Genomic DNA, 23,169 nt, shown 5'->3' with positions numbered 1-23,169 from the left:
TCAAAATACCTTAAAAAAATATAATATAATTTTTTTTTTAACCCAATAGTTCCAAGCATTGCCAGAAATGCTGCTATGCTAACAACGTCGTTCCATAACGTTAGGAGAAAAAGTTATAATTCCCGCCAAAAATTTATAGTAAGATTATTTCCACTGTAGCGGATTTAAATTATCGGTGACCCCTCTTTTTTATTAATGCTTTTAAAATCTCCTCTGAAGCTGCAACTAACGCAGAAGTTTGAAGAAAAAAACATTAGTAGATTTTTTTTATTTCAAGAAAAATCAATAATAAACGGCAATTAAAAATGGCGGGAAATGTAAAAAGGCCTTAAAAAATAAGGAAAGTGAGAAAAATAAATGTGAATAAGATAAACTTTACAATTGACTGTTTTATTTAACCAGCTAAGCATCGTTTTTCAATAATTTTGCCTTCTTTTAGCATTTTTGAGCGCTATTTTTATATTACAGTATAACGCAATTCTTTACTTTTTGATGACGTCATATCTCGAAAACAACATCGGTGACCCCAGTTTTTTTTCCGCCTAAAATATTGTAATAAGTATGAGCTGTCTACATGCAAAATTTAAATGAATTATTATTAGTAGTTTAAATAGTGTGATTTCCCTTTAACATCAAAACTTATCACTTTCCCATTTTGTAGACTATTCACAAAGTCTGTGAAATAACAAAAATAAAAATAAACTACAATTTGAAAACATTTCCTTGAATGAACAATTCTTCATTTTTATTGCTCTAAAATCTTAATCTAGCAAAGCTGACAAAACCTCATATTAAGGCAAATATAATGTTCCTAAAAACCTTTGAAATGATAAAGCTTGAGATTACAAAATCCTGGCAAAGAAAAGGCTAATTAAATAAAGTTTGCTAATAAATGATAACATGATCTGTATATTGTTTGATTGATGATAGAATCACAGTAGTAAACACTGTCGATTTTTTTGTCTAACTGGCTGAGGCTGTAGAACTGCTCGACAAGCTTCATCAAAAACCTAGAAAAAAAAACCAGAAAATTAATTAACTCATAAAAAATTATTTCATTTGTCAGCAAATTAATCAGTACCCTTTGATACAACAGCCTATAGCAGAAAATATTCTGTATCATTTTTACCATTGCAGAGTACTTATAATGTCATTTTTTATTATTATCAGTTGAACATTTTTTTCAATATGTTGTCTTTCTTTTTCTTTGCAGATGTGATAAAGTTGTTGTTGTTTGTTTTGTTTGTTGTTTTAATTATTTTATTTTATTTTATTTTTTTTTTGGGGGGGGGGGGGGTGCTGCATTCATGGAAGCTACTGACCAAGGGTTCTCAATGGTCACTTCCTTGATAGAATTATGAATTTCATCTTGATTTTTTTTAATGTTTGGGAATATCTGTGCCCAAATGACAAGAGATATATATTCAATTTGTCATTCCCACAATACTTTACTTCTTCCATCATTAAAGACGTCACAGAATGTTCCTTGTGACTTGTCAAAATAATGGGTGCCACTTGGGGTAGTGTTTTGAAGACTTCTGTATGTCTGCTCATCTTGTTTTATTTCATTCTTCATGTTCATACTTTTATCTGTCTATTATCTAATTATTTTTTTTATTGCTCTTATGATCTATTATCCCCCTTTTATGTGATGCAAATAAACAGTGAAAGAAAAAAAATCCTTCCAACCAGCATAGGAACTTATAATTATTTATGCTAATGCAGATGAGCAGGGCTCACACTACTTCAGAATTATAGGGAGAAGTGACTTCTCTTTTTGAAACTGATAGGGAGAAGTGGTGAGATTTGAAAGAGAAGTGGTCATTTGTGCGGTGCGTTACAATGTTTGGATTTTACTGTAGTATAAACGGTCATTTGTAAATAATGTTCTTTTTATATTGTTCAATTTTTATCTGAGTATTCAATTAAAGTAACATTTCAAATTAAAAGTTGTTTAAATTTTACTAAGGGCCTTGTGAGAAACTACCAACTAAATATCAAGCACTAAAAAAATTTTTTTTTTTTAAAAGGTAAAGAAATTATAAAATAACAATTACAATTTAATTAAAAACTAGCTTGTGTATAAAATTCAGTGTTTCTCATCAAAAGGTATATTAAGGTAAGCTGGGTCATAATATATTGATATTAGTGTTATGGTCTAAGAGTTGAGCAACTTTACAATAGTTTACAACAATCCATTTAAATTATAGGGAATGATATACGCCAATCAATGATGAGTTTATTTAGATGTAACCAAAATCTTTTAATGCATGTGGAATGCATAATTTTCCCTTTTGGGATCAATATTCCTCTGTCAGCTGTTCCATCCGTGCGTCCGTAGTAATTTTTGTAAAAATAGGGATTACGGTCATAGCTGGTCCGTTTCCAATCCATAGTTTAGAAATCGGTCAATGGCGGACGATTGCAAGAAAATTTACAAAAATAAACGATGTTTGACAAGTTATTTGGAAAGGATCATGACGATTTTAATGCAATAAATAGATTGAAAATTTACTGGAGGCAACTGTTATCACGTTTAAATGAAGTAACAAACTTATTTTGCAGCCGAAAGTTAGGTTGATGTTCGTTTTTGAGAAACAAGCACTGGAACTTTCGGATGTGCACCAAGTGATAAAAAGTTGTATTTTTATTAAATAACTTGCTACACACTGCAAAAACAATGCTTCATCCTCTTTTCATAAGATAATGAATCGATTATGTCTGAATTTCTTTAATTATCAATAAACATCAACTTGGTAAAAATTGAAAATGTCTGATGACGGAAGTGACTGAAACCGAGTATCGTAAACAACAGGGCGACTTGTCTTCGCTTTTGGGGGTCAGGGAAAGCGACTTCTTCACCCAAGTCGCCTGGTAACGTGAGCCCTGATGAGTCTATTTAATACAAGAATAAGAGACTCGAGTAAATTTTAAACAGCTGCCAAGATAAGAATTTCAAGGTTACATTCAAATTTGGTGACATTCCTAAGTAAACTATATAAGTTTCTTATTGTGTTTACACAAAATTGAAAATAATGCTTTACATAACTGTTGAGCCTAAGCATTTTTCTGGATTTATCTTCAGAAAAAATGGTAATTCCCAAAAAAATAAGTATACAAACTTAAACAAAAGCAGAAAAATTCAATTTCATATTGGGATAAGGGAAACTAAAAAAATTTGATCTGACTTCAGAAAAAAATGTCTCTATCTAATTGATACACACCTGTTTTAAACCTCTCTGTGTTAAAGCAGAACATTCCATGTATTTAACAGCTCTAATTTTATTGGCTAATTTAATTCCCTGTTCTCTTTTAATTGGTGATAAGCCTTGGGCTGTCAGCTGACCTATAGCCTCTTTATTTTCTCTCAGATCTATCTTTGTTCCTAAAAATAATAATTGATTAATGCATATCTGTATATTGTTAAAGGTTCAAATCATTACAATGCTTTTTTTTCAATGACCTTGTTAATTTTGCTATGGTGCTAGCATGTACTCAATAAACAGTAAAAAAGCATGATGCATGAAGCAGGATGGGTATTATTTAGTTTATGAATAATAGCTCACAGGAAATTTTGTTAATGCTGAAAACTGGTCAAATCAAATATTGCAATTTAAAAAACATGAATTTCTTCACTTTATGATTCTGAGAAAATGCAACCAACTATATAATCTTTATTTCAGACACCAAAAGTTCTTATCACAAGATATTATGCCTAACAGGATAAACATATTTACAGTATCAATCTATGTTAAAGAATTAAGATATAACTGTGTACAAAATAATACTCATCCTCTAATTACTATTGTGTGAACTGTAATATATAAAATCTGATAAGCTATAGGTTTGTAAATGCATCATACAGTATAGCATGCAACACATGAAGATGACGCTTTATACCAAATTTAAGAATAATCTGATTTGTAGTTTCTGAGAAAAAATAAATTTGTTTCAAAAGGTTCATTGTAAGGTCAGACATAGCCAACCAGAATACCCCAACCTTCAGAATAGAGGTGTTAAAAGCAGGACAGAACAAGTGAAACTGCGAGCTACTGCTCACTGATGATACCCCCGCCGCAAGTGGATAATATAAATAGTGTAAAAATATGCCAGTGTTCAGTAAACAGGAAGTTGTCGAGTGATGAATCTGAAAACACATCACACGGTATAGCTGACTTATATAAATCCTGAAACCAAATTTCAGAAATCCTTGTATTGTAGTTCCTGAGAAAAGTGTGACGAAAATTTTCAACTTGGATATCATGTGTAAAATCATACAAGTGTTCGGTAAACAGGAAGTTGTCAAGTGATGAATCTGAAAACGCATCACACGGTATAGCTGACTTAGATAAACCCTGAAACCAAATTTCAGAAATCCTTGCATTGTAGTTCCTGAGAAAAATGTCAAGAAAGTTTCATGGGACTGACGGACGGATTGACGGACAGACAGAGGTAAAACAGTATACCCCCCTTTTTTTAAAGCGGGGGTATAATTAAGAAGAAAAGTATTTGGTAGCAACTGAACCTTTATAAATCTGATGTACAGTAGTTGTCGTTTGTTTATGTAATATATACGTGTTTCTCGTTTCTTGTTTTTTATATATAGATTAGACCGTTGGTTTTCCCATTTGAATGGTTTTACACTAGTAATTTTGGGGCCCTTTATAGCTTGTTGTTCAGTGTGAGCCAAGGCTCCGTGTTGAAGGCCGTACATTGACCTATAATGGTTTAATATTTTTTTTAATTGTTATTTGGATGGAGAGTTGTCTCATTGGCACTCACACCACATCTTCCTATATCTACTTTAGATGATTTGTCAAAATGGTTATTTTTATTTTTATCAACTTTACTGACACTTACATGTACACTTTTATTTTTAATTACAATGTTGTTAGGTTGTTAGCTACACCTAAAATACACATCAGTTTTTTGTCACATTAACAGTCTGTGATCTGGCTCGAAATAGACCTGAGGTTTCTGGGAATACATACCAACTAATATAACAGGAGCATCAGGACAGTGGTGTTTTACTTCTGGGTTCCATTTTGTTGTTACATTTTCAAAAGAGGAGGGACTCACAACACTAAAGCATATTAAAAATACATCCGTCTACAAGAATAAAAGAAACGATTTTTAATTATTTTATCTCCTTATAAAGCATACAAATGAATAATAAATCTATAAGAAGACAAAAAGAACTTAGTGTAAGTGCATGTACAAAAGTTTGTAAAAAGTTTCCTGTCACTTTGAAAATTTCTAGAGAGCTTTGTAAAAAGAATTATTGGAGTACCACTTCATTTATAACTTTTGATGTCTGCCTCTTTTTTTAATCTATATTCAAGTTCTAAGTTTGAATGCAGCTGTACACTAAATATCTTTTTATGAAAATATTCTGAAAAACACTTATTCAACACCTTTTATATAACTTGAGCATAAACAAACCTGAGGATAAGACAAGGGACGTAACCTATCATAGTCTTCTTGTCCTGCCGTATCCCATAGTCCTAAATTGACAGAGTAACAATCCACTACCATGTTGGCTGTGTAATTATCAAATCTATAAAAGAGGTAATGTTAATTGGTTATTCAAGAAGTGAAATTTATTTCATAATGAAATTATAAATGATAAGTTGTTTGCTAAAGGCATTGATCAGAAAAACATTTTAGCAATAATTGGTACATTTATCATTACTGAAATTTAACAATTTATTGTTAACTGCATTCTTAAGGTTTTTATCTGTATTTTTCAAGTCTTAGAATTTACAGCAGCACACTTTAGTAAGATCTGGTCTTCTGTTTTTTTCTCTCTGTTATTACTTCAAGGATGTCAGTGAATCAATGGGTTTTTTTTTCAAATAATTAGTAGAATTTTACATTTAAAGTGATTTAAATAAGAGTAAAACAAATTCAAAAGATTAATAAAATTTCAAATGATCTATTGTTATGAATAGCCCACTTCATTTATTTGATCTAGATTTAAGGGGTATAAAGTAATGTCCCAGCAAAGAAGACTTTTATATTACATAACCAAGCACTAACACGTGTAAAAGTGCTTTACTTAGCAAGAGTGCACATACTGAAATGTCTCGCCAGCTATACTGACCATTGATTTTATGGTGAAAGTTTAAAAAGATAAATGTTTTACTCAAATTAAAGTACATGTATCACATGCATAAACAGTTAACTTAATATTTTCAAAGATCCAAGATAATGAGGTTATGGTCAGATAAATCCTGTCAGACACATGAATACTCTGCAATTATTCTATACACCACAGATATCTGACCTATTGCCATAAGTCATTTGAAAACATACCCAAACACAAAAACTTTTAACATTGACCAATGCACCATGAAAATGATGTCAAGGAGAGATGATAACAGCTAGACAGACATGTACATGTACACCTTTCAATTATTCTTTATTTAGGTGAGAAAAAAAACCCACAAAAACCCAACACTAGCCAAGGCACCATGAAAATAAGGTAAAGAACAACTGGGCAGTCAAATCTGGGTTGAGAGCCGTACTTTGATCTATAATGGTTTACTTTTATAAATTGGGACTTGGATGGAGGATTGTTTCATTAGCATTCATAGCACATATTTTTAAATGTCTATGTACTCCTTACAATATTTCTGCACAGCAAATATAGCTGATGTATATATATATTAAAAGTATTTGAAAAAAAACCAGACCACAACACAAATATTTAACATCAACCAATGAACCATGAAACTCAGTTTCAGGTTAGATGATACCACCTAGGCAGACAGACATGTTCTCCTTACAATCTTTCTATACACCATATTGCATCTGAGAAAGGAACTAACCATGCATGTTTAACCATAATCCATGAAATGAGGCCATAGTAAGTTGAACCCTGTCTGACAGACATGTAGATGTTGAAAGGAACACATATATACCAAATAAAGTTATCCTATAACTCATAATATGTGAGATATTCACATGAAATTTTTTTTTTAAATTATTATTTCCAAGCATTTGCTATATCATGTAAATGAGGTCAAGGACAATGGACAAATGATAGATGGAAACTTCTTGACATAAGGTATCTGCATACAAGTTATGAAGCATCCAGGTCTTCTTCTTTTTAAAATTTGAAGCTTTATGTTAAGCTTGACGTCAATTCTCACTGAACTAGTAACATATGTGTTTAGGGGCCAGCTGAAGATCACCTCTGGGTGTGGGAGTTTCTCGCTGCATTGAAGACCCATTGGTGGCCTTCAGCTGTTTTCTGCTCTATGATTGGGTTTTTATCTCTTTGACACATTCCCCATTTCCATTCTCAGTTTGTTTAGACAAATTGTTTCACAGCCTCCAGATAGCAACCCCTATTTCTTGTATATTGTGACCATTTTAAACACAATTGGAAAGTAGGCTGATTCTGATGTAAATCACTTTTTCATTTTTGCAAGCTGTCATGACTATTCCTACATGTACTTCTTTTCCAATTATTTTATGAAATACTAACACAGTGGGGACATGCTCTCTAGGGAAGCCATATGTTGTGTAGCAAATTAACATACAGCAATATGTTTTTGAAACAGATACTTATCTCAGGAGACACATACTCTACAGGGAAACTGTCTGTTGTGTAGGATATTTAAAAACAGATTTATGCGTGATATACTTACAAAGTAGGAACATACTCTCCAGGGAAGCTATCTGTTGTGTAGGATATTTAAAACATACAGGTTTTTGTATCAGATACTTACACAGTAGGAACATACTCTCCAGGGAAGCTATCTGTTGTGTAGGATATTAACATATTGGTTTTTGTATCAGATACTTACAAAGTAGGAACATACACTCCAGGGAAGCTATCTGTTGTGTAGGATATTAACATACAGGTTTTTGTATCTGACACTTACACAGTCTTCACGATGAACTGTTAAATCTACAGGCCCGGAGCTCAATTTTTGCAAATTTTTAGTTAAGACTCTGTTGGCCTGTAAATATGATTTTTACAGGCCTGAGAGCAATTTTACAAGCCTGGGCTGTCTGGGCTGCCATTCAGCGTGAAGACTGCTTACACAGTAGGAACATACTCTCCAGGGAAGCTATCTGTTGTGTAGGATATTAACATACAGAATTTGTATCAGATACTTACACAGTAGGAACATACTCTCCAGGGAAGCTATCTGTTGTGTAGGATATTAACATACAGGTTTTCCCTACAGTACCATCACCAACCACCACACATTTTATTGGTCTTGGGTGTGCCATATCTTAAATTAAACCTAAATATAAACAGAATTATAGTATTATTATGTTTCAGTAAAATATATTTTAATATGTTGAAATGGCCTTATTTTTTTCACAGAAATCACCAACAATTTATAACAATACTTAATGTAACCAACTGATATATATCTTTTTAGCTACTAGCTTAGACTTGAGTACAAAATGTGCTCTTCTTGTATGTGATATTTAAGTATGAATGAGTCAACCAGTCAAGACTTTATGTAAGTATCCCATTTAATTAATGTACTGTGGTGTCATACATGAAGCTGTTAATAACTCATGAAAAGGAAGCATTATATTTATTTAACCAAAACTGCAACCTGTCTAAAGAGTCAAAATATAATTCCGGTAATTTGAAATTCTTAGAAATGCATCAGATGAAATGTTAAAGGACTAATTTAATTACTGTGGTTTTCCATTCCCATTTAAACTGTACTATTTTCCACACTCATAAACTTCCCTATATACAAAATGACAAAGTTCATGATTTACAATTGGAATCTCTAAAAAAAAAATATATCCCTGGCATTGTTCTACATTTTCACCATGTCTAGTCTATTAATAGTATGGGTAATAATTATGTTAATTAATTTGGTTTCTAGACAATTAAGCTGTTCTGTTTTGTAGATACATGTACATGTACATGTAGCTATAGACTGGCCTTGGTCCATTATTTTTTTTGTGTTTAAAAATGAGGGAACTATCTGAAGTAATTTTAAGTACAAGTTTATGTTTCTTTTACCTTAATTATAACTTATCTTTTTTATATGCTGCTTTGAACTCAAATGAAACACTATGCAGATCTGGATAAAATTCCTCAAAATTACACATCTGAAATACAAGACATGCATGTACATGTTAGGATAATATACATAAAGAAATAATTCAAAAATATACATTTGTACATAATACAGAAGTATTACATGTAATAACTAGAGGCTCTAAAGAGCCTGTGTCGCTCACCTTGGTTTTTGTGAATATTAAACAAAGGACGTAGATGGATTCATGACAAAATTGTGTTTTGGTGATGGTGATGTGTTTGTTCATCTTACTTTACTGAACATTCTAACTGCTTACAATTATCTCTATCTATAATTAACTTGGCCTAGTAGATTCAGAGAAGATTTTTGTAAATGATTACTAAGATTAACGAAAAAATGGTTAAAACTTGACTATAAAGGGCAATAACTCTTAAAGGGGTCAACTGACAATTTCGGTCATGTTGACTTATTTATAGATCTTACTTTGCCAACATTTATTGTATTTTAAAGTTTATCTCTATCTATAATAATATTCAACCGAAAACAGCAAAATTGCATTAAAATTACCATTTCAGGGGCAGCAACCCAACAACAGGTTGTCTGATTCATCTGAAAATCTCAGGGCAGATATATTTTTAATTAATAAACAATTTTACTTCATGTCACATTTGCTTTAAATGCTTAGGTTTTTGAGTTATAAGCCAAAAACTGAATTTTACCCCTATGTTCTACTTTTAGCCATGGCGGCCATCATGGTAATTTGACCGGGTCACGCCACACATTTTAAAAACTAAATACCCAAATGATGATTGTGGCCAAGTTTGGTTTAATTTGGCCACGTATTATCAGAGGAGAAGATTTTTGTAAAAGATAACTAAGATTTACAAAATATTGTTAAAAATTGACTTTAAAGAGAAATAACTCCTAAAGGGGTCAACTGACCATTTCGGTCATGTTAACTTATTTGTAAATATTACTTTGCTGAACATTATTGCTGTTTACAGTTTATCTCTATCTATAATAATATTCAAGATAATAACCAAAAACGGGAAAATTTCCTTAAAATTACCAATTTAGGGGCAGCAACCCAACAACAGGTTGTCCGATTCACCTGAAAAATTCAGGGCAGATAGATTTTGACCTGATGAAAATGTTTACTCCATGTCAGATTTGCTCTAAATGCTTTGGTTTTTGAGTTATAAGCCAAAAACTGCATTTTACCCCTATGTTCTATTTTTAGCTGTGGCGGCCATCTTGGTTGGTTGGCGGGATCACGCCACACAATTTCTAAACAAGATACCCCAATGATGATTATGGCCAAGTTTTGATTAATTTGGCCCAGCAGTTTCAGAGGAGAAGATTTTTGTAAAAGATAACTAAGATCTACAAAAAATGGTTAAAAATTGACTATAAAGGGCAATAACTCCTAAAGGGGTCATTTGATCATTTCCGTCATGTTAACTTATTTGTAAATCTTACTTTGCTGAACATTATTGCTGTTTACAGTTTATCTCTATCTATAATAATATTCAAGATAATAACCGAAAACAGCAAAATTTCCTTAAAATTACCAATTTAGGGGCAGCAACCCAACAACTGGTGGTCTGATTCATCTGAAAAATTCAGGGCAGATAGATCTTGACCTGATGAACATTTATACCCCTTGTCAGATTTGCTCTAAATGCTTTGGTTTTTGAGTTATAAGCCAAAAACTGCATTTTACCCCTATGTTCTATTTTTAGCCGTGGCGGCCATCTTGGTTGGTTGGCGGGGTCACGCCACACAATTTTTAAACTAAATACCCCAATGATGATAATGGCCAAGTTTGGATTAATTTGGCCCAGCAGTTTCAGAGGAGAAGATTTTTGTAAAAGTTAACGACGACGGACGCAGGACGACGACGGACCCCGGACGCCAAGTGATGAGAAAAGCTCACTTGGCCCTTCAGGCCAGGTGAGCTAAAAAAGAAGGTATTGCAATCACACATAATGAAGAGGGGTTATGACTTATGAGGTTGTGGCTTCCTGAATACCTGGAAAGATAAACGCTGAAAAAAAAAATGTTTATTTCTCCATTCACAAGAAATGAAGTATCAATTCCTGAGTCTCAATAAGTCTAAATCCTGAATCCCTTCAAAAATAAAGCCCAATCCTTGGTTCCCCAAAAGGTCCTTCATAGTCCAGTCAAACTGGTTGAACCTCAAACTAATTGCAACAGAAAAGGTCCTTCATAGTCCAGTCAAACTGGTTGAACCTCAAACTTATTGCAACAGAAAAGGTCCTTCATAGTCCAGTCAAACTGGTTAAACCTCAAACGTATTGCAACAGAAAAGGTCCTTCATAGTCCAGTCAAACTGGTTAAACCTCAAACGTATTGCAACAGAAAAGGTCCTTCATAGTCCAGTCAAACTGGTTAAACCTCAAACGTATTGCAACAGAAAAGGTCCTTCATAGTCCAGTCAAACTGGTTGAACCTCAAACTTATTGCAACAGAAAAGGTCCTTCATAGTCCAGTCAAACTGGTTGAACCTCAAACGTATTGCAACAGAAAAGGTCCTTCATAGTCCAGTCAAACTGGTTAAACCTCAAACGTATTGCAACAGAAAAGGTCCTTCATAGTCCAGTCAAACTGGTTAAACCTCAAACGTATTGCAACAGAAAAGGTCCTTCATAGTCCAGTCAAACTGGTTAAACCTCAAACGTATTGCAACAGAAAAGATCCTTCATAGTCCAGTCAAACTGGTTAAACCTCAAACTTATTGCAACAGAAAAGGTCCTTCATAGTCCAGTCAAACTGGTTAAACCTCAAACTTATTGCAACAGAAAAGGTCCTTCATAGTCCAGTCAAACTGGTTGAACCTCAAACTTATTGCAACAGAAAAGGTCCTTCAAAGTCCAGTCAAACTGGTTAAACCTCAAACTTATTGCAACAGAAAAGGTCCTTCATAGTCCAGTCAAACTGGTTGAACCTCAAACGTATTGCAACAGAAAAGGTCCTTCATAGTCCAGTCAAACTGGTTGAACCTCAAACGTATTGCAACAGAAAAGGTCCTTCATAGTCCAGTCAAACTGGTTGAACCTCAAACGTATTGCAACAGAAAAGGTCCTTCATAGTCCAGTCAAACTGGTTGAACCTCAAACGTATTGCAACAGAAAAGGTCCTTCATAGTCCAGTCAAACTGGTTGAACCTCAAACGTATTGCAACAGAAAAGGTCCTTCATAGTCCAGTCAAACTGGTTAAACCTCAAACGTATTGCAACAGAAAAGGTCCTTCATAGTCCAGTCAAACTGGTTGAACCTCAAACGTATTGCAACAGAAAAGGTCCTTCATAGTCCAGTCAAACTGGTTGAACCTCAAACGTATTGCAACAGAAAAGGTCCTTCATAGTCCAGTCAAACTGGTTGAACCTCAAACTTATTGCAACAGAAAAGGTCCTTCATAGTCCAGTCAAACTGGTTGAACCTCAAACTTATTGCAACAGAAAAGGTCCTTCATAGTCCAGTCAAACTGGTTAAACCTCAAACGTATTGCAACAGAAAAGGTCCTTCATAGTCCAGTCAAACTGGTTGAACCTCAAACGTATTGCAACAGAAAAGGTCCTTCATAGTCCAGTCAAACTGGTTGAACCTCAAACTTATTGCAACAGAAAAGGTCCTTCATAGTCCAGTCAAACTGGTTGAACCTAAACTTATTGCAACAGAAAAGGTCCTTCATAGTCCAGTCAAACTGGTTGAACCTCAAACGTATTGCAACAGAAAAGGTCCTTCATAGTCCAGTCAAACTGGTTGAACCTCAAACGTATTGCAACAGAAAAGGTCCTTCATAGTCCAGTCAAACTGGTTAAACCTCAAACTTATTGCAACAGAAAAGGTCCTTCATAGTCCAGTCAAACTGGTTGAACCTCAAACGTATTGCAACAGAAAAGGTCCTTCATAGTCCAGTCAAACTGGTTGAACCTCAAATGTATTGCAACAGAAAAGGTCCTTCATAGTCCAGTCAAACTGGTTGAACCTCAAACTTATTGCAACAGAAAAGGTCCTTCATAGTCCAGTCAAACTGGTTAAACCTCAAACTTATTGCAACAGAAAATGTTTTAGTAATATAGCACTTAATAAAATAACTAATTGGTACAGAGATTTACTAAATTCTGAAATTTCAGGGATTTTTATACCAATTCACTGTAGCATAATATAAACATAACAAATGTAAACATGTACAGATGCAACTTATCTTGATTGTGATGGAGCATAATATTAAGTAACAGTGTCAACAAGTGCTACTTTTAGGATAAGTTAATTAGTTAGCATCAACATTGATCTCAAAATAGAAACAAATATTGCTAACATTGCACAATGTCTCAATTACATCTATATGATTTGACAGAAATTATTTCTATGTTATCCAGCATGAATTATTTTTGGAGAAATTTCTAACAGGATTGGGTTTTTCTTTAAAAAAAATTATACTTGCAGGTTTTATTATATTTACACCATCAAAGCTAAAAGATTTTTTTTTATAAAACAGAAAACTATATATCATATTTACCTGCTTGTCTAAATCTATAACCAATAATGTTAGGGGACAACCATTTGATATTCTGGGGCAATATTACAAAAAAAAATGTATTATATTTTGCAGAGTGTCTTTTATCATGTTTATTTTCATCTGCTGCTACCAGTATTTATTTTTTTCTGCAGCTTAATTGTCACAGAAAAAAATAATTTTCACAAATGCTTCCTGCATTTTGTGTCACAGAATGCAAGGTTATTTATTTTTCAGACCTTACAAGTCCAGGAAAGGAGTTTGGCCGATTTTGGCCTCAAATTTCAGATTCATCTGACAAAAGATTTTGACCACTTTTTAAACAGTTAAGTGTCTATTTCAATTGATTCAATTAGGATACATGTGTATGTGAAAGATTTTAACTGATTAGGCATTAAAAAACAATCCTATTCAAGCTCAAATATGAAAAATCTACCAAATATGCCGAAAAATGTCACTTTTTGAATGGTTTTTGTCAAAAATGAAAGTGGCCACATTCGTGTTCATCCTCAACCTTTAAATATCAGGGTTCTCGCTAAGGATTTTTGCAGGCGAGTCCAGGGACTCATCATTTTCAGCAATGAAGAGTCCAACAAAAAGAAGAAAAGATTTTATTGCATTATAATGTAATATTATTGTCTCCATTTCCTAAACATGCTAAAAGAGCAATGAAATGACATTAAATTCAGATCACTTTTCAACTTTTGCTATAAAATGCTGATATTTGTGTTTAACTGTGTTCAGTTTATACAAAGTATTTAAATCTTTATGCATCTGTGAACCCACCAGTTTTGAAAATGGTGAGTCCAGACAGATTTTGATGAGTCCAGGACTCATGGACTCGCCTTAGTGATAACCCTGTATACATGGTATATGTTATGTATTATCATCAAATACAACTCACATTTCAATATTAAGGATGAACACGAATGCGGCCACTTTCTTTTTACACGAAAACCGTCTAAAATTTAACTTAAATGCTAGAATTGTGAAGATTACATTAATTTAGCATGACTTAATGGTGCTAGTACCCGATATATGGGCATTGTATAGTCAAAACAGCCCATATTTATGTAGCAGAAGTATTCTTCTGTCCAATAAATAACTAAAAGTTTATATGTGAACAATTTTGTAAAACTGCTATATTTTGGGGCCAAAAAGAGGTCTTACTGGACCTACTCCTTTATTTTCAATTCAAAACACCCATAAACCACTACTCCCCTTTTCCACCAATTAAATTGCAGTCTCATTATGGTTGCCAGACCATCAAACAAAAAGATTAATATTAAAACCAGTATTGTGATGTGGTAAACATACAGTAGCTGTCAATACCTGAGAATAATAAAAGTTTAATCGCTACAGATTATCTAATGCAATATATAAAACCATTGAAAATATCTTCTAATCTGAATGTCATGGGAAGCAAATTTTTAAGAATAAATGTTTCCCATGAAACCATTCTTTCTTAGATGTCAAGGTTGTTTTCTTTTTAGAAAATAATATGAGAAGCTTAAGAACTTTTTTTACAACAAATATCTCTAATCAAAATTTCATCATCTTTAAATGTTGAAGCTAACATACATGTAGTAAGGATAAATCATCAGTAGAAATGAACTGGCACTATCTTGTTGAACCTATCAATAAGCAATGATGTGTATTTGCCATGTAGAATATGTAGAGATAATCACCTGAGTGATCCATCACCTAATTACAGGATAAACTAGACACTACATATTGTTTATATACCATTAAACTTTTGTTATTTCTTCTTTTAAGACACCTGCTGTTGTAGGGCTTGCATATATCTAATCAACTTATCAAAAACAGATGTTAACTATGTAATCATCTTGTACTTGTACTAATATATTAATGTTACTTTTTAGTTTGAAGATTCCCATCGGTCAGCAATCAAATTTAAGTCTAAATCTACAATGTTTTCTAAAGAAAACAAGAACATGATTTTTAAAAACATGATTGAATGAAATATAATCAGGACACATACAGTTACCTGTATTTAAATATATTTTTTCAAAAGATGTTAAATAGTGTCCGTAGATTGTGTTGGTTATATTTATAAGATATCCTTGTGATTGAAAACAATTCGTGTTCTTCATTTTCCTTTTTTTCCGAAGGGGGGGGGGGGGTCCTATTTGCTGTTTTATAACTTGTTTTAAGTCTCAAATTCATAAGTACTTTTAGATTGATAAAGTTCTTTAATTATTATAAATAAATTTCAAATTCTAACACACTGACTAAAGCTTTCATTTATAGAAAATTTAAAATATACCAGCTTTAATAAAGTAAAGAAATCTAAGTAACTGACAACAGAAGAATGTTTTATACATAAATCAATGTTATCCATGGACAGATAGAGAGTACAGTCAAAGCTTTGATGTAGTATCCATTCTGTAGGGTAGTATAAAATTTGTAATGCAATGCACATGTATGTCAACAGCATCATCATGCACATCTGCAATACAATCTAATTAAAGTTCAATCTTAAATTACTTTTATCAGAAAATAGGGATTCCTAAGACACTACAGTGTATAGTCGATTGAAATTGTATGCTCAACTTATTTTTAATATAACTTGTTCATTGAAATTTTATGCTCCACTTATTTTTAAAATAACTTGTTTGTGAACATCTTTAACTATTAAATGTGTGTTGAATGACTGTAACATCAACATCCATGTCTCACTATCTAAGAATTTGGCAGTTCTATCAATGCTGATAAGATCAAATAGACTGCATTGGTTATATATCTATATACATATATTATCATATATCACCTTTACGGCTTACCATGTTGTAGTTTTATCATCAAATTTACAAACTACATGTACTAGCATTTCAAATGTAGAGATACATGTACTTAATTATTTGATGCTGATAGAACTTGTATTGATTAACACCAACTTATCTAATAACCTATTCTATTTCCTTTGAAACCTGATCCCCAACTGTTATTGTATCCCTACACAGCAGGAACCATACTGCTTAAAAATACATGTAGAAGGTGTTTAAAGATTATCATTAAACACAAAATAAGGGTTTATATTTATAGCACCTGCATTGCTCACCTGGGTATGTTTTTATATTCAACAATATTGGAGCCTAAAAATAACTTTTGTTTATCTAGAATGCTGATATTTTTTCTTTATCCACCAGATTTTTCCATAAATGCAAAATGGGTAAAAATCATCATTCAAGGGCAATAATTCCTATTTAGAAATGACAGATAATTAATTTTGGCCATAAAATTTGTTAAAATCATTGTATGTAAGGGCAATAACTCTAACAAAATGTACAAATAAGGAGTTAACTGACTATTTGGGTCATATACTAGTATATGCATGTTGAAATCAATATAGATCTGGTCTTGCAAACCATATTTGCTATTCAAAATTCTGTCCATCTGTGTTTTCAATATAATAAATAGAAAGGCAAAAGTACTGGTAAACATCAGTGGCGGATTTAGAGGGGGGTAGAGGACATACGCCCCCCCCTCCCTTTGCTTGGACTTTTTTTTTATAAAATGTTTAATCAGACTAGACTTTGTGACCTTTGTCATTTCCCATGTATTTATTTTTAATAGAACAATTCTTTACTATAAAGATATTTTTTCAATGGTATTTACTGATTGTCAAAGTCATGCAATTTGCTATGGTGGAGTTGACAGTGCGTTGAAAAAGACTTCACTCAGTCATTTGGAAATTTAAATTACAGTAACACTTTGCCAACGCTGAGGATGACAATCATGACACCTTCAAAGCGACACAGGATTGAGCAAAAACATATTGACTTTTATTTCACTATTCCACCAAACAGAAAGTAATACTCTATAGACTACTACACTCTCATGAAAAAAAGTTCCACAATATTATTTACCTTCGAAAACGTTAAACCCCAAACATTACGCCCCAGCCTATTTTAAAAATAACATAGTTGAATAATTATCCCCAGTCAGTATAAGCTCTACAAAGATTTATAAAGTCTAAGGTACGAACCATTTTATTTGAGGAGGCAGTCTGAGATATTTGAGAGAAAAAAATTAACTCTGATTTTAGACTTCAACAAAAATGCTGGCCGTATCTGGATTGAAAACAAAAGTCTTGTCAACTTTTTTGCTAATAGGAATGAAAATTTCCAACAAAATTATTTAGCATTAAATGAACATGATGAATAAAATGGGCTGTTATTTTGTGGCTGGGGTTTGCATGTCTGTCAAGAATGTCTCAGTGTATTGCTGGACTTATATATTGAATACTTTTTTCAAGACCAGACTGTTACCTGCCTACTGGTGTGGCCTTTATTTCTTTTTAAGTAAATCAACTACGTGTATCATGATTTTCAAAATAATTGGAAATAACAAAACAAGTTGATAAAAGTGAAGAAACAATCACATGCATCCCATATTCTTTTGAAAATAGAACATGTTGTTTTTTTAGCAAAAGAAGAACATCATACATGTGTCATATAAGGATACTAAAAACTTTAAATATTTATCAAATTATAGCAAACCTTTTGTGAATTTCTGTTCTATTGGATGATGTCTAATTTAGTCCTAATATTAGTACATGTATTTGATTTAACTTGTTTTTTAAATGAGGGTTGAAACAGGGTTCCCACATGATCAGGATTTTAGCTAGGATTTTGAAGGCTATATATTATTTATTTAAATACATTGTAAGTCACTTTTGCATGAGATTAAAATCAACCTTGTTTTAGGCAACAGCAAAGGAATAAGGGCATATGATTACTAGCTTGCTATTTATATCTTTGAAAGACTAAGCATGCTAGGTAAATCCTTGTTGGAGTGATTCTAATATATAATATTGTAAGTTAATCAAGAATTGATTGATTGATTGTTGGTTGCTTTACGCCGCATTAGCACAAAAAGGCTATATCGCGGCGATGTTAATCAAGAATAGATCACTTTTACATTAGTTTTTTTTTTAAATAAAAAAGGGAAGTAACAAGGGTACAAAATAAATTGCTGTGCTGAACACACCTGGATAAAACTGCAGAGGTCCTATCCTGAACAGTAGGGGCAAAGATGGACACAATATTCACACTTTATACAGGTCTGAACTCATTTGTATTGTAATTAGATATTTGTCACATAATAAGTTTCTGACACAGAATAACTGTAGTCAAAGAATTCGAACTGAGAATTGGTTATCATGCATATATGGTTATAGGATAAGAATTTGATCTTCAATTTTTTGCTTTTGTGCAATATGATTTACTTTGTCACCAAAGTTTCATGGACTTTTGAGTTATTGTCCGAAGTGTTAAAAATCCCTCTTTTTTTACGGTCTCTAAAAACACCGCAAAGGACCTCCTTTGTGCACAAAGGAGCACTAAGGACCCCAAAGAAGTTTGATAAGAGCACAAAGGACCTGAAATTCCCTTTAAAGCATAAAATTATTATCATTCCTGAAGAAAAATGTAAAAAGAGTAAATTAATTTCAATAAAAATTGCGATTTTTACTTTATAATGTACGATTTGGTGTTGTCACCGGTATCGGTTTGCAACCGACATCATATCCGGGCTATGCGATAAACCAGTTATAATATTATATAAACAGAGTATATGTCTCTGATTTTAATGATAAAAACGTCAATTAGTATGCTTAAATTTTTTTGTTGTAATAAAGAGACTTTACCCAACTACGAAAATTATGTAAGTATTAGCGAGCACAAAGGACCACAAAGTAGTTTGATAAGTGCACAAAGGAACTGAAATTATTTATGAAATGGGGGAAGTGATTTCCAACGAAATAATATTGTTTTTTTTCACAAATAAAAACCCGTCTCGAGTTAAATCGGTATTAAAGTTGAAGATTTACGAACCGTGTTCTGTAATCGGTATATACGGATGTATTGAAAAATATCGAGAAAACACAAACATATGATATAAATACAGACTGGACATGAAATCGGAAATAAATAAATAAAGCTAACACTGTTTGTCAAGATTTATATCCATTTGAAAATTTAAAGATCTTGTGACAAGTTTAGGATATGTTTACTTAGACCTTCATAAGACAGTTTCAAGTTAGGTCTGAAATATGTCCGAGGAGGTAAACGGACAGAAAGTCACAAATTTGATAGGACAAAAAGTCAAATATTTTTTTTGATAATTGCTAAATATATTTTGAAATATCTTTTTATTTTTTAACATATATTCATTTCTAAGTTTAGGAGCTCATTAACCTTGATAAATGAAAATGTATTAATTTTTTAATCATGCAGAGGATATATATTTATTGGCAAAATGAAGCCATTTAAGCCTCGTTGGTATTTTGTTTTCGTAACAATTATTTAATAATTATTGATATTTATTGAATAAATTTTTATTTTAAAGTTGCTTCATAAATAAAACTTCAAGAAAAATACATTTTTTTTTCAAAAGAAGTGTTTTCGTGTTCAAAGAAAACTAACCTCAAAACTGAATTGTGATTTTTTTGTCCTGTGACTTTTTTTATGTTACTTTCTGTCCGTAACTGTTTTGTACAGAATAAAATTTGATAAAACAGAGTGTGTATTGAAATTTCTGAAAAAAATACGAATTGAAAAAATCAACCCAATTTTCCTACCTTCAGAAAAAAATCACATACTGTCCCCTTTGTGGCTTAGAAACGTTTTCTTTAAAGTAATTTGAGACTCACCAAGTAAGAAAATTTCGGTACATACTAGTACTTTGTTTTTGTGTAGAATAAATTGTTATAAAACAAAGTGTGTATTGAAATTAATTTCATGAAAAACGAATTGACAATTCCAAATTAATTACCTACCTTAAGAATAATGGTCATACCGTTTCCTTTGTGCCTTTAGACATGTTTTCGTCATAGCAATAAATATTACCATACATAAAAAAAAAACCAAGCTGATGATGAAATATGAGACCATCTGAGAAAAAAAAACAGCAAAGCATCGATATCCTTACATGATTTTCGTAGTTTTGATAAAGTCTCTTGTCGTAAAAAAAATTATAACAACAAAATAATTGAGGTTTTTATCAGTTATATCATATTATAACTATTTAAAAATTCACATACGCGAGCTGTCACATAGCCCGGATATAAATTCGGTTCCAAACCGATACCGGTGACAACACCTAATCGTACATTATAAAAATCGCAATTTTTATTGAAATTATTTTTTTTTCCACATTTTTCTTCAGGAATTGTTGTAATTTTATGCTTTAAAGGGAATTTCAGGTCCTTTGTGCCCTTAACAAACTTCTTTGGGGTCCTTAGTGCTCCTTTGTGCTCCTTTGTGCACAAAGGAGGTCCTTTGCGGTGTTTTTAGAGACCCCTTTTTTTATGAATAAAGCCCCATAAATCCAAAAGTTAAAATCTGAAATTTATAAAAAATTGAAAGGGAGCTTACATCAATAGATATAAACAAATCACCAAAGTTTCATGGACATGGGTGAAAGCCTTTTTGAGTTATTGTCTGAAGTGTTGAAAATCCCCCCTTTTTTTATGAATAAAGCCTCATACATGTAAATCCAAAACTTAAAATCTGAAATTAAAAAAAAACGAAAAGGAGCTTACATTAATAGATATAAACAATTCACAAAAGTTTCATGGACATTGGTGAAAGCCTTTTTGAATTATTATCTGAAGTGTTGAAAGTCCCTCCTTTTTTTATGAATAAAGCCCCATAAATCCAAAACTAAAAATCTGAAATAAAAAAAAAATGAAAGGGAGCTTACGTCAATAGATATAAACAATTCACCAAAGTTTCATGGAAATTGGTGAAAGTGTTTTTGAGTTATTGTCCGAAGTGAGGACGACAGAGGGACAACGGTATACCATAATATGTCCTGTCTAAAAGACAGGCGTATAAAAAGTTTTAAAGCTGACAAAATAATAACCGCCAAAATAAATTGCATACCTCAACCAATAAAAATTGCGAAATTTAACATCCACAAAAAAATAACCACTACATGATTATGGTACAATGTAAACCTTCTGCTTGAATTTCAGATTTCTATTTAAATTTACTAAAGTTCTTGTCAAGAAACCAAATGTCTTTGGATGACACAATGTGATACCAATATACGAATGCAAAATTTTTAATTTTCAATGCACAAAACAAATGAAGGTAAAATATTTGTTAGTATAACTTTTATCATTGTTTACCATCAACAATTTACTCCATATGACCTCAGAGAAGATTAATAATGACAAAAGACAACAAAAATTAAGGCTCATTTGACCCTTATGGCAAAAACATGATGTTCGATGATTGAAAATAAAGGCTGATGATTGTAATAAAAAGGGTGCGAAAGTGTAGGGTGCGAATGAACCGTGAATCTTAACATATAGAGTGCGAAAGTGAAAGAGTGCAAACATGAATGGGGACATACATATCTTGGGGCAAACAGACATGGATTCTACAATGTATGATATCTACCACAGTTACTAAGGGAAGCAATCCTGTCATACTTTCCCCACATTAAGAGTCATTATACTCTATAATGATGATATCTTCACTTTAATACATATACCTGTACTTCCCTTGCTAGATAATTCTTTTAACCATGTTTTTTTTTTATTGTTGGGCGCCAATGAAACTGGAGAGCATGAACTTCATTACAAAATTGCTTGGTCTCCACCTGGAATTGAACCCAGGATCTCTGTTACAAGGCAGTATGTATACCAACTGAGCTAAAGAAGTGTGCTCAGTTGGTTTACACCCTACCTTGTTACACTACACAGAGGTCTCAGTGGACACAAAGGAAAGATATAATGAATTCATGCTCTCCAGTTACAAAATCATATGGATGCCTTGATCAAGATAATTTAAGGATTGGATTATTCGAGTTAAAATCTTCAATTCTGTTCCATAAATTCGAACACAAATGGTCATTTCATTTTCAGCAACATTTTTTTTCATTTATAGATAATGAGCTGTCTTCAGTTTTATACAAGAAAATTATTACACCGGCAGTCTGACTAATACGTTGATAACAAGACCAAGGGTATGTCAAGATGTTATTATGAAACATTTATAGGACATTGAGCTATTTGACGAAAGGTCAGTCTTACCAACTGATTTACTAAATAGTAGATATGTCAATAAAACTACTGAATCAGCATATTGTTTTGTTCTCATCACAGTAGCTTTTCATCGCCAGCCATATTTATTTCCCAAAATTTACTATATTTATCAACCAATCAAAAGAGTATACGTTTTCATTCGGTTGTCTCTAGCCATATCCATTTTAAAAGGTTAAATTAGCAGGTTACACTAAAGACCTACATGCATAATTTAATATAAATGTTCTAGAATGTCCTCTTTATACTTCAGAGACATTTGTAAGTTAAAGATTTATTATATATGTCTCTAATTTCACCAAAAGTAGTAGAATCAAAATTTGTCTCAAAAGTTTCCAAACTTTAATAAAAAAAAGTTACCATAGATTTTACAAATGGAGTTATCCCTCTTTGGTTCTATTCTCCCTCTCTATATGATCTATATGTTCTTTTTCCATTATATTATGTATTTTTCTTTATGTGACGTCATAGAATGAAACTTTTGAAATAAAACTAATCTGTAAAAGACAATAATGGTAGGACAT

The 23,169-nt window shown here is 32.2% G+C and overlaps 1 protein-coding gene across 4 annotated transcripts; it reads right to left on the bottom strand.

Annotated features, from left to right (window-relative positions):
• Window positions 1-632: 632 nt before the first annotated feature.
• Window positions 633-22,768, bottom strand: LOC134711863 (ras-related C3 botulinum toxin substrate 2-like). Of its 4 annotated transcripts, none has more exons than XM_063572810.1 (7): window positions 22,637-22,768; window positions 9,008-9,096; window positions 8,132-8,261; window positions 5,443-5,557; window positions 4,992-5,109; window positions 3,225-3,385; window positions 633-1,010 (listed from the first exon to the last, which is right to left on the bottom strand). In XM_063572810.1, exons 3-7 carry the CDS (start codon window positions 8,245-8,247, stop codon window positions 933-935), a joined length of 588 nt encoding a protein of 195 aa, XP_063428880.1. In that variant the 5' UTR covers window positions 8,248-8,261; window positions 9,008-9,096; window positions 22,637-22,768; the 3' UTR covers window positions 633-932. The 4 variants fall into 4 exon arrangements, with proteins under 4 accessions (XP_063428880.1, XP_063428881.1, XP_063428883.1 ...); XM_063572811.1 differs by having other exon boundaries at window positions 8,132-8,249; XM_063572813.1 differs by lacking the exons at window positions 8,132-8,261; window positions 9,008-9,096; window positions 22,637-22,768 and adding an exon at window positions 8,055-8,105.
• Between the last annotated feature and the right edge of the window lie 401 nt (window positions 22,769-23,169).

This window comes from Mytilus trossulus, chromosome 3 (assembly GCF_036588685.1).
Source record: "Mytilus trossulus isolate FHL-02 chromosome 3, PNRI_Mtr1.1.1.hap1, whole genome shotgun sequence".
NCBI classification, from domain to species: Eukaryota; Metazoa; Mollusca; class Bivalvia; order Mytilida; family Mytilidae; genus Mytilus; species Mytilus trossulus.
This window is presented reverse-complemented; position numbering and strand designations above follow the sequence as displayed.

Coding starts and splice junctions, on each gene's coding strand:
- LOC134711863 (XM_063572810.1), bottom strand. CDS start 8,247: ATGGCACACCCAAGACCAATAAAATGTGTGGTGGTTGGTGATGGTACT. Junction 5,558..8,131: donor GGAGAGTATGTTCCTACTGT/GTAAGTATCTGA, acceptor CCTCTTTTATAG/ATTTGATAATTACACAGCCA. Junction 5,110..5,442: donor GTCCCTTGTCTTATCCTCAG/GTTTGTTTATGC, acceptor TTATTCTTGTAG/ACGGATGTATTTTTAATATG.